Source organism: Seriola aureovittata, chromosome 21, assembly GCF_021018895.1.
Source record: "Seriola aureovittata isolate HTS-2021-v1 ecotype China chromosome 21, ASM2101889v1, whole genome shotgun sequence".
In the NCBI taxonomy this organism is placed as follows: Eukaryota; Metazoa; Chordata; class Actinopteri; order Carangiformes; family Carangidae; genus Seriola; species Seriola aureovittata.
In genome coordinates, this window is record NC_079384.1 from 3,907,977 (window position 1) to 3,920,665 (window position 12,689).

Consider the following 12,689-nt stretch of genomic DNA (forward strand, 5'->3'; position numbering starts at 1 on the left):
TGCACATTCTGTTTTTCCACCTGGCGCTCTCCCACACATCTGTCGGCGCTCGGCGGTGCAGGGGGGACTTTCAGTTTTAAGCATCTGATAAACAGGTCTCGTTATCCCGAGGTGTTATTTTGCATTTCATTTTGCTCTAATGCCCTTCACGTGTGAGTTGCTTCCATCCACTCGTGCGGTGCAGACGCCACAAGGTAGATTCTTTTCCGTCTAAATATGAGTGTGAAGTCAGGTGCGGTGCCGTTACAAATGGGCGCTCCCATCTGTCTCGGTTGAGGATTGGATGCAGATTAAAAAAAAAAATCTAAGAAAACTGTCCTTGTGTACAGGTTTGCTTTAGACGCAGTGTTCAGGGAAATTAATGTTGAAAGGAACAGCGATGGTCATCGTCAGAACTGTTTTGAGCTAATCTTTAAAACACAACTCCCTCGGCCCGAGATATTTGTCTTTATAGATATCAGAGTCGTATACTACTATTGATTCAGCGACTTGCTTTAACAATGTCCCGTGAGACTGGAGTCAATGCATTGTCCTGTGACAAGACAATGCAAGAAGGAGACAGTTGTTGAATCCTGCTGCGAATGCTCCACTGTGAATAGGAGATGGAGGGGGGGGGGGACAATAGAAATCGATAGCTCTTCAAAATGAGGAAGGTATGACGGAAGGCTGTAATCATAAAAGGGTGCAGCGGAAGTCATTGTGCTTTCAAAAGGCTCAGGGAGGAACAATTAAGGGTAGATAAGCTATTCTCTCCGCTATCGTTTCCCACCGCCATTTCCCATGACAGACTTTTCAATAATACGGTTTCCCTGCATCGCGCTCCTATCTGTTTAATGGTCAGCCCTCACGAGAATTACTCAGAGATATGTGATCGCTTTCGTAACAGAGTTGGCTGCACACATTTCTCTGTATCTCTCGAGCATTTCACGACACTCTCTCCATCGTGCCCCCCCTCCGAGCTCTCTCTCACTATCTCTTCCTAAATGGGAGTGTACTGATGCGCTAATGAGCGAAGACAAAGCAAGCAGCATATGGTGATGATAATGAGATGAACAATGTTTGGAAAACAAGGCCATATATAAGACGGAGGATGTGACACATTGCTTTGGAGCAGACAGACAGTGTTGTGTGCTGAATGCCGTACAGCAGCCTTACGGCTAAGCCACATAAGATAGTTTATTCATGGCCATGCACACAAGTCCTTAAGGCGCCGTTTCTGGGCAAAGAAACGGATGCTGGTGCCAGTGACATGGCTTTAAAATAATAAAATCCTTTATCATATTGCACATGCCTGGATTCTCACTTTGTAGCTCTGAAACTTATTGTGTTACTGAACAGTCCTGATGAACTCAGGTGACCTTTCAATGACACCACCCGTCATATTCTAAATGTGTTTCCAAACCAGTGGTTATTTACCACTATTAACTACATAAAAGTGGATTTTGCCACAATATTTTTTAGGCAACTGAACTGTCGCTGGTTTACTTAAGTTTGCATTCACACTACTAGTGGCAGTAGCTGGGCATTTTAACCGTTTAGTCATTACCTTTAATCATTTCAACAATTTATCAATGCCTTTTAGCTAACCATTTCAACTGCTTATCTATTTTAACTTTTCACTTTTAGCAGTTTCACCATTTATCCAAAACTGTTTATTCATGTCTTTTAGCTAACTATTGATGCATTATTTTTAGCTAATTATTTCAACCTTTATTCATCATTAATAGCTATTTCAACCACATGATTTCAAGCTAACTGTTTAGACTTGCTTCTATTTTTTCCTAATTACTTGAACTGCTCCTCAGTCTTTCCACACATCGCCTGGTCTCCGCAGCCGCTGGGATACGAGTAGCCCTGGTTGGGAATCGCTGATCTAAACGCTACTCTGTGACTTTTGAAGCACCTCTAAAAGCTGTGAGTTGTTTGCTTGACTCTCATAAAGCTGGCCCTCTTTCAAAGTGTAAGCTTCGGTATCAAATAGTTTCTATCTGTGAGGTTTTTGGCCCTTTCACTTCAAACTTCCCACCCATTGCTGACAGCGCCAGCAGGTAGCAAGACCCGTGGAGCCTCGGACATCTGTTCTTGTTTCGCTCTCTGTCTCTGCAGTAACTCTTGCTCGCAAACTTTCTCAATTATATATCACAAGCATATGAATTTTCTTCCCCGTGCCCACCAATCACATACATCTGACCCGTTCACTTCAAGGCCCAAACACGCCGTCCTCGCTCAAGCCTCCACATGAACTCAACCGCCTCACAGCCCTTCACACAGAGGGGATTTTACACTCGGCTCCTGGCCGTGGTCAATGAGGCCTCTCCTCACTATGTGGACTATGCGTATCCTCGCTGTCCTCCATGCTGCAGGAGAGTGATATCGACCGAAGGGATGAGGTCAAGACAGAAGTGACGCTTCTTATGTAGTGTAAACAGACAGGGGCACAAAATAAAGAGGAGGCTCTCGACTCCCGCCTCACACAGGCTCACACATAACCTGCTTACCATTTTTCAGTGTGACTAAATATGCATATGCAGAAAAACAGAGGACCCCACACACTCCTACTGACACACAAGTACGTGTGTACACTGTCATATACAGCTCTTTACAGCTTCACAATAAATACAGGAGACTTTAGAAAAAATGCTTTTTCTAGTCATAGCTTTCATGTAACTGTTCTGAACTTATATCATGTAGATATTTATTTACTCTTGCTCCAATTTTCACAGAACATGCAGCAGCTTTGGACGACTGCGCATGTCACATCTCTGGTTTTCAGGCTCTATTCACACAGGTTTTCATCGCAGACTTCTGTGTCAACAATCTATTCAATGTCAAAATGCCTTGCTCGGTTATACCAAAAGATGACTCATAAATTTGCTTTTTCACCAAACTAGAACAAGTCTTTCTATAAAACATGCATGCTTTTTTTTTTTTGACAATGCCTGACAAAGCTGTTAGGATGTGACCTAGAACAAGCTCAGAGGAGGCAAGCAGACACGTGAAGAATAAGTGGAGAGCGATGAACAGACAGACCGACAGAGCAGCAGGCAACATAACATAGGTTGCATAACAATGACTTTTTCAGTACAGTACAGCCGGCCTGCCTGTTGATATGTGGGCGCGGGTGACTGCGGGACAATGCGAACTCGCCGTGTGCTGCAGAGCAAATACTACACGAGAGAATACTGTTGCCATGACAAGAGAGAGGAAGAGAGAGATGGAGAGGGTTGGGTAATGACAGAGAGGCAGTTTTGCAGCTGAAGGAAAAGAAGAGGGTTTATCCATTTGCAGAGTGAGGAGAAAGAGGGAATAATAGATGAGTCAGCTGCTTACAATTTTCAGCGCCGAATCAAACAAGCAGTGAAATTACACTGTACAGCCAGTAGCAATGGAGCCGGGCCAAGCATGAGATAGAAGCACTCCTACATACATGTGCTCTGGCTCTCTCTTGATGTCTCCGTCTCTCTTTGTTTTTTCTTCTTCATTTTCTCTTGCACACACACAACTATACACTGTACACATCAAGGGACAGAGTTGAATGTGTTGTCTACCTCTACCCCCCCCCCCTTCGGTGTGTAGCAGAAGAAAATATATTCTTGTCTGGGACATGAGAAAAGCACAGATATGGTTCCGCCCCGGGAGGATTGCCTCTTGGCTCCACGCTGGATGACTGGCTTCTCACGGGGGGGGGGGAGACGACGACGACACGGTGCGACTTTGAAATCACTCAGTGTTTTGGTGCTGCACGGCTTTGCCTCTGCAGTCTTATGTTGTGCACACTCATGTTTGTGCATCGCTGACTGCACTGTCTGTTACCTGGTGGTCATAAGCTCATCATCCGCACTGACACTGTAATCCTGACGTCCCCCTGCACCTTTGCCCCGCAGCGCCAGTTCATGTAAATGTTGAAAATAAGGTTCAAACGGTGGCATACAGACCAAATGCAATTCTTCCACCTCGACAAACCCTTAAGCAGTCCTCTTCGAATGCTTCATGTAAATAAATGCCCAGTTTCCTCCTGTCAGTGACTGATGTAACACAGCGATGATTCACTCTTAAGCCAATTTACTGCCACTTTTACAACATACTTCTGCAGACAGCCGGCGTTGTGAGTGGTTTATTTGGAAAATAAAAAATAAAATAAATGGTACACAGGAAGTGATAAATCTTTCATATTGGTCAGCAGTAATCTCGCACAGCCAGACGTCCATCTTGTCAAGCCCACGGAGGTCTGAGGAAAAATCATAATAAGTGACCTTTAGAAATCGTTTGGCACCTATTCAACTGACTGTGAGATGGAAAACACCCACCGATGGAAACTGTGGAACTGGACGGATTAGATCATCACTGAGGACTGTGGATCCCACACCTCGCTGGGAAAATACAATACAAAACATTTCTTTCACGTCAGTTTCCTGTGTGTGTTTTCTGACATGGCATTAATTGAAAATGACTCGCACTCAGCCAGCACTAAATATAACCCTAACACTTCTGAATTAGCGTGGCAGTTTTGTTGAAATGAATCAGTGGGCTTTACAATCGAGGCTTTGTTTTTCCCACCTTTCCAATGCAGCTAAAAATGCACAGATATGATAACCCCTCATTGGCTACGAGCAAGTTCACTGTTGTGTTATATGATTTCTGACTCTTTCTACTATAACTAGTCTTTGAAGTTGAATTTCCGTTTAGCTATGCAAGAATGAAGCAATAGTAACAGTGGCTGGTTTAAAATAACCAGCTAGTAAAAGCTAACAGCCAGCGTACCATCATTACAGACGTGAGCTTGTTATTGATCGTGAGATTGAATCATTCAAACATGTTTTTTAAAGGCTGATAATATCTCCTACACAAGGTGCTGGTTGTAGTTACTGTACTGTAAGAACTGCAGATTATGTAACCAGCCTCTGTCTGTTCATTTGTTTGTCACAAACACACACACTGTCCGCCAGACTGTCCACCAGGTTTTTAAAACACATTTGGCAACATGAAATTTCACTCCATCAATTTTCACATTGATATAAGTACAATGTGTAGAGATCTATTGATTTTGATGACCTCATGACCTTTCACCCAGCACTTTATGCAGCTGTCAGCTATCCAGGACTGCTTGGCTGTGACAGCACTAAAGAACTGAGGTGATTAGACTTCGGTGGAGGTTTCTGTTGAGCTCTACTGAGCAATTTTTATGTCAGATTCCTTCTGTTTCTTTCCTAATTTAATTTTTTAACTCATCGGATTTTTTTCTTTTAAATTATTGATTTAGTATCCAATTTATTTTCCTTTCTTTTCTCAGACGTGACGTTAGAGGATCAGTTTGTTTTGGTTCAGACGGGTGCCACACTGTTGCCATAGCGGCAATGCCCCCCCCCGTCCTCCAGACAGGGCATCCTGGTGACAGCTGTCCGTCGTCCTGACGAATGGGTTCATACGGTGATGATGTCATCCAGAGTGCCATGTTTGTTTTGACCCTGAGCCGCGGAGTGTGTGTGTGTGTGTGTGTGTGTGTGTGTGTGTGTGTGTGTGTGTGTGTGTGTGTGAGATCTTTTTCACTTTGATAAAAACGTAGTGAGGAGAGGGTTTTGACTGAGATCAGATTAAAGTAGGAGAGTAGAACAAGAGGATTGAAGTAGTATAATAATTGGATTTTTCTTTATTCAACCTCTCAAGACTGTATGAGGCAAGGTGGGCGATTATCCATATTTTGGCTCAAATTCTCGTCACGCTTGTCAAGCTGCTGAGCATGTTTATGAAGCTTAAATATCATAGTACTTTGTAAGCAAACAGGAGCGAGGAGAAAAGATTGCAGACTGTTTTCCAGAGTCAATACCGGAGACGGCTACAGGGGACTGTTACTGTGATTCAAGGAGAGAAGCATTACACTGTTTTAAATCTTGTCTTGGATCTTAGAAGCAATGGATGTGAACTGACCAGAAAAATGCTTCTCAAGAGACAATTAGCAGCGTCATCATCATCATCATCATCATCATCATCATCATCATCATCACACTTATGTCTCTCAAACACTGGATCTCTACAAAGGTATGGATTAAACAAACAAGAGCTTTAGAGGTACCGGTGGATGAATGCTGTTACCTTTGAACAGAGCCATGCTAGCCGTTTCCCCATCTCCTGTCTTTATGCTACGCTAAGCTAAGCTAAGTTAAGCTAACTGTCTCTTCTCGCTGTAGCCTCATGTTTACAGTGCAGACATGAAAGTGGCCTGCGTCTCCTCATCTGACCCTCCGTCACGCAGGGAATAAGTGTAATTCCCCAAATGTCACACTATTGCTTAAGACCAAATGCGCCGTGGTTGTAACCAGATGTTTATTTGTGGCTCAGTGAGACAGTGATTTGATTTGCCAGCTTGTCACAGCCAACAGCCATCCAACTTGGTGGAGCAGATGTGCCCGGTTTAATGCGTCGTGTCTGCGGCGTCTGACGACTGAACTCTGTCTCACCAGTGGGTTTATTCATTAACAGCATAAGGATCGTTTGCATACAGTGATAATTATTATATTATAAAATACAGATGTGAGGTAGTTTCCTCTTCATCTGTAAATCGTGGGGATGGGGTGACTGTTCACGGACTCGCTGCTTGTGCTCAAGACCACAGTTTGGCGTATGAAAGATAAAGCAGTGGACTGGCTTTCGTCGTCACTAGACTGAATGTTTTTCTTTTGAGAAATTCTATTAAACTCACGAGAGAGACGGGGTTTCGGCGTCATAATGGGTCAATGCCTTCAGCTCCATTTCCTCCTTATTCCTTCTACCCATGATTGTCTTTTCTCCTCTCTACCCTCCACAGCGTACGCCCGACGCCCCCCCCCCCCTCACTCACTCGGCCTCAGTTTCAATTTACTTAAATTCATGTAGCCGTCAGTGAGTCAGTACATCACAAAGTGTTTACCCAAGTAGTGCATCAAGAGAGACACTGTTCGAGTGGCATTCAAATCCAATAAAATGGTCGGGAAAAAAAAAAAAAAAAACATTTTCAAGATTGCGTTTTCCAGTCATCCAATTTCCATTTTTTTCTCCAGTTGTCCATATGAACTTACATCACATGTCTTTGTCTTTCACTTTTCACCGAGCACCATGGGACATTTCATCACATCGGGGAATCTTGTCTCTTATTCTTTCTTCTACACGGCCTTCTCACTCTGATGCTCTTTTTAATTGTCTCTACTCCCTGTCTACCTTGTCAGTCAGTGTGTGTGTGTGTGTGTGTGTGGTTTGAGTCAGTGCCAGGACTAAGTGATTAATTAGTAACAACACAACTTGCTTTGCCTTGACAGTTGAGCTGTGGAGGTTTACGGCCTTTGAGCGCACCTCGCGGCTCAACAACGCACCGCTGAGATGAAAACAGGGAGAAAATGGTGGAGGAAATCAATATTGTCGGGCTGCGGTCACACAACTTCCTCTTCTGTTTGCTGCGGAGCAACAAAAGGCCATCTGTTTGAGCACCTACTGTTTAAGAGGACAAAGGAGGAGGAGGAGAGGGAGAGTTTGTATTTATAGGACTGTGTTGAGATTGTCCATCTTTTATTGTGCGTCTGTCTTCTTTTCTTTTGCTTTCCGTGTTCATGATTTTGTCTCTGTGCTTCACATACTTCCTGTATTTCTCCACCGGTCATTGTTTATGCGTCTTCATCCTCCTCCCTATTTCACTCTTAACCTTTTCCCCTCTCTCGTAAATTTTACTTTACTTTTTCAAATTATCAAGTGGCAGTACTCGGGCTTTTAGCAGAATGTATTAACTTAGCAAGGATACCTTTGCCTTCAGTAACAGGAATTTGCAATTATCTGTCGGGGTCCAGTGCGGCGAGAGAACAATGCTGGAGAGAGCGTCCTCTGAATTCCCACACATATCTTAAGGACGAGGCCGAGCTGTAAAAGTCGGACTGTGCAGTTCTGCTAGAGAGCAGTTCCCCGCCGCTCTCGCGCATCGCTGTGGAGCTGCTGGCGCCGCCCTTCATTTCCATCTCTACATTCGCAGACGTGTTATCCTGCCGTCTGGTGTGTGGAGGACAGCTGATCCATTCACTAATCAATTATGACCGTGGCTGAGAAGGCTACTTTTGAAATGCGCTGGGGTGTGGACGACTGATGATTACCTGCTAATCACAATCAGAACATAAAGCCGACTGCACTATTGCTGTAAATCAAAATCAAAAACAAGTTTTACTAATGACTCAGTTCAGAGACAGCAATTTAAAGCCAATAGATTTCTGGCTGTTGGTGCTGCAATGATTTTGGAGCACAGATTCATACGTGTTACTTCCTCCTATAATAAAAAAAAGAGACTTTAATCCATTTAAAGCCCCAAAAGGCAAATTCACATACTAATAGAGTAAAAGTGTAAAGATGTATCTCACTCAACTGTATCAGTGATTCCTACTCAGGGCCAGTGTTGGGGAAACTGTTTTGCACACTCTATGTAACTTAATGTAAATTAATTAGCTGTAATAAAATGATCAAATTGACAATTTACATCTGATACAAAATTAGAACATATAAGTATAAGACAAGAGAAAGAAATATGCCTACTTCTTCACAGGTCATCACAGGTCAATAGAAAAAAACATTTCTTTCCTTTTGAGGCCCGAAATAGTTTGTACTTTCAGTGGTTAACTACATTTAAAAAAAAAGGTATTTTAACTAGTTGAATATGCACCTTAAATATATTATAACTTGATATTGAAATACATATGCACATCATGAGTGCATCAAAACAAGGAAGCAGTCTGAACAGTTAGCGAAAAATAAATGATAAGAAAATTGACAGTAGTGTAGTAAACTGTAGTAAACATTTCCCCCCAATTACTTTTCATGCTGAAACTGAAACTGAAAACTATGTCCAAGAACAATTGTCCCCAAAACAGCAGCAGGCTGAAGAGGCTGAATGTGACTGATTATTCTGTCGTGCTGCTGCAGCAGTAATAACCTCAGGTCAGCACTATAAAAGTCCCATAGAACTACTGTTAAGAGGATATGCTGAAAAACAAAGGATCAAATTCTGCTTGTTTGGCATTTAGTTTTTTCTACCTCGAAGTTGAAGTTTTAAAAAGGAGCTATTTGTAAGTTTTACCATGACAGCTATTTAGTTACCAGTCAGCATCAAACTTAATTCCTTTACTCAGCAACAGCTGTGATCCAGAGGTGGAAAGCAACCTCAACGTTAACTCTTGTCTCCATCGCGTCTTTTCTTCTGCTGAAGTTAGCACGCTAACCAGCTAGCCCTGGCCCCGTCTCATCACTTTCCATTAGTGACTCACTGTAGCTGTATTATAACGTCATCTTGTAAACTCAACAATGGCCGAAGCTCTTGTCGAGTGACAAAGACACAGTTGGGCTTTTAAACTTCAAACTTCCTTTATGGTGAAAAATCCTGGTAATAAGATTTTTCGACTGAGCTCTCACTACAGACACAGTTTAGAGGATATGTAGGATATGTCTATAAAGCACCTCGGATAGTGACGACTGACACCATTTACTTCCATATTTAGGTTGATAAGTCAAATGTACATAAAAAAAACATAAAAAATGAGCTCAGTAATATTCATAATATTTGTATTCAGGGACAAGAGAATTTCAGCTCTAATGATGACACTAATGTACTGGCATGCACGGTGAATGTACTGGTAAAATCTCATGTAATACTCAGCAGATGCAGCTAATCAGTGTACATACTGTATACACACTGGATCCTGTCCAAGTGTGTATTAGGCAGCATGGCGTACAATAGGCTGCAGCTGTAGAAAGATGGCAAGAGTTCATTCGCTGATGGCAATGAATAAATGTTCACGTGTTCATGCGTGTGGACGGATTCTACCGCAGCAGATAATAATACAGTATTAAACACAGGTGGTTATGTGAGTGGGTGCTGGAAAGTGTGAACGAGAGGTATTACCGTCGACACTCAACCTGATTTGTAACCTCGTCCTGTCGCATGTCCTTGTCCACAGAAGGCGGCCAGATCAACAACAATGTGGGACCGGGCCCGAACATGGGCCAGCAGCACCCTTACCCTGCGCTCAGTCAGCTGGCTCACGTCTACGAACAGCAGCATCATCAACAGCAGCAGCAGCAGCATCAGCAGCAGCAGCAACAACAGCAGCAGCAAAACAAGGATCTCAACAAGTACGCCTCCCTGAAGGCTGTGGGTGAGTATCTGTCAAGCTTCTTATTATCTTATCATCTTTAAAGTTTCACACGAGGAATAACAGAAAACACTTTTTACAGTTTGAGAGCGGCAGCGTACTTGATGTTGTGCAACTGATTTTTTTACGAGCTGTTGCCGCTGGCTGTGACTACAGCGGCGTGCGGAGAGGGTGCATCGTCGTCACAGCGAGTCTCGGGGCTTCCCCCCTTTTCTTGTTAGCGGAGTCACGATCGGATGTATCCAGAGTCGGCAGTGAGAACTTCTTGATCTTGAGAAATGGAGAACGGGGGTTGTGATTTATTCATTACTTGCCTTTTATTTTTTAAATAGTTTTCTAAGGGAGTGTATCAAACATTATTGGGGGGGGGCTGAACCTCATATTTAACTTTTTTTTATTGGCATTAAGCCCCATCCATAACTATAACTAACTATAAAGTTCCACATCTACTGTTCTATTATAGTCACTTTAATTATGAATTTCTTGTCCATGTCACACAAAAAGCTTTTTTTTTTTGAGTACATCTCTCATGAAACAGATGAACTAAATTATTCATCTGGGGGAAGAAAAAACTAACGATCATCCCCTCCCTCCCTTCAGCAGAAATTAAAAATACATAACCCTCCCTCTTTTTCCTCACACCACCGCCCCTCCCTAATAATTTACGTACGGTCCCTAAACGTTTTGCCATCCAAACACACAGAGGGCAGCAGATGATTTTTTTCCCCAGAGGTCTCCAGGAATGATGCATGTAAGCAGTCTACAGCAGTCCCGTGGGCTGATTTGACAGGTGTTATTGATTAAGCGAACTGGAGCCAGTGTAAAACAGAAACAGCCTGCTTATCAAGCTGTTTGACAGCTTAATGCATGCCACCGAATTCAATGAGGTCATTTGCCAGTGCAGCTGATTTGAATTCGCCTCACCATGCCCGTATGCTATTGGCAGCGGCATCACTATTTCATAACCTGAATTAATTTGAGATTGACTGGTGAATTTTTCAGCGTGTGCGTCTTGGTGGCTTGTTTATGCTGGAAAGGTGCGGCGCCCTCACTTGACTCAGAACGCAGCCCACTCACACCACATATTAACTACAAATACAGCCACGAGATGCCATTAGTCTGCATTTGTGCCCTTTATTAGAATAATAATCAGACGGATCTCGTCTATGAAAAGTCTGCTTGCCCAACAGCAGAAAAGTAAAATATATGATTCAGCCGACAAATATAGGTGTGATCGTCCTCTGTAACCGGCCCCTAACTCACCGGTGGGCATGTTACAGTAATAGATTGCGCTTTATTTATGCTGCTTAGTGCCCCGGGAAGCGAGAGGATGTTGTGCAATCATGGTAGCAGTGTAACTGCCAGCAAAATTGAAAACAGACACACAGATGAATAATAAGTGACAGTGGACACATCAGCTTTTAACCTTAAAAAGGAAAGCCACCCAACAAAAGAACATCAACGAAGACGTCGATTAACACAGTCACCCTGGACCCGGGACTCTTTGTTGTTTGCTGGTGTATTTTTAGAACTCCCTGAGAACTGGCCAGTATTTTGAGCAGAGCTACAACTGTGACTGATTGCAGAAAATTGTCCAGTTACCTGAAATGCCAACAGAGGATGTTCTTGGTCTCAGACTCATGAAGGCTGGAGAAAAAAGGGATTATTTCCCAGCACAAAACATTTCCGAGCCGTATTCGGCAAAAGAGAGGAGGAATCACTGATAGGAGAGGCAGAGATGCCAATTTGTTCACCGGAGAGGAGATTGGACAGATCAGAGTGGCGGTGCGGCCAAGAGACACGCTGCAATTTGAGTAAGTGATGCAACCGCACTGGTTCTCAACTGGAAAAACTACAAACTCTCTGATGTCGGGCTGCTGCTTTCCTTTCATCTCACCGCACATAACACCAACAGATGGAAGCAGCACAAGCTCTTGGGACTCAGTGTGGCATTTTGGGAAATATGGGAAAATCTCTTACTGGTTGATGATGATGAAAAAAGGAAATTCGAGCTAAATTACTCAAATTTTTTAACTACTACAAATTGAAAATGTACTCTATACACGATCAGTATTCAAAGATGACTTATATTTTGATGCTTTGTTTTCATGCTTTAAAAATGATTATATATATATAATCCAAATCAGGAAACATATTATACGTACAGAAAACTTTTACAAAACTTCCAGTCAACTATGGTCGGAATATAATGGGAAAAATAATTCCCTTTCTCTCCTGTTTTCTGTTTGACGACCTTCATCAAGCTAAATAACTGGCAGTTATGTTTCACACTGCACTTCAGCGAACTGATACTGGAGTTAAGAGCCTGAAACTACTGCCCCCCCCTTCTTCACACTTTTGGAATCAAGAGTTTTGAGAATTGAGAATCGATCCTGAAGGGAATCATGACATCGGCATTTCGTTTTCTTTTTCTTTTAGATCCCCGGAAAGCCGCTGTATTGTGACAGTGGCTACTCCTCCTGGGGTCCTCATTCATTTATAAACAATACGACAATGCCGGCAGACGCGTCAATA

General features: G+C 42.9%; 1 protein-coding gene and 1 long non-coding RNA gene across 2 annotated transcripts in view; one reads left to right on the forward strand and one right to left on the reverse strand.

Annotated features, from left to right (window-relative positions):
- shisa9a (shisa family member 9a) overlaps positions 1-12,689 on the forward strand; it is a 48,736-nt gene that overhangs the window by 21,796 nt on the left and 14,251 nt on the right. Inside the window, exon 3 of the mRNA XM_056365409.1 lies at positions 9,960-10,157. Within this exon, the coding sequence (XP_056221384.1) occupies positions 9,960-10,157 (198 nt within the window). The remainder of the gene's footprint in view (positions 1-9,959; positions 10,158-12,689) is intronic.
- LOC130161997 (uncharacterized) overlaps positions 2,428-12,689 on the reverse strand; it is a 78,304-nt gene continuing 68,042 nt past the window's right edge. Inside the window, exons 2-3 of the long non-coding RNA XR_008826213.1 lie at positions 4,308-4,370; positions 2,428-4,228 (exon numbers count right to left, since the gene is read on the reverse strand). This is a non-coding gene — a long non-coding RNA (uncharacterized LOC130161997). The remainder of the gene's footprint in view (positions 4,229-4,307; positions 4,371-12,689) is intronic.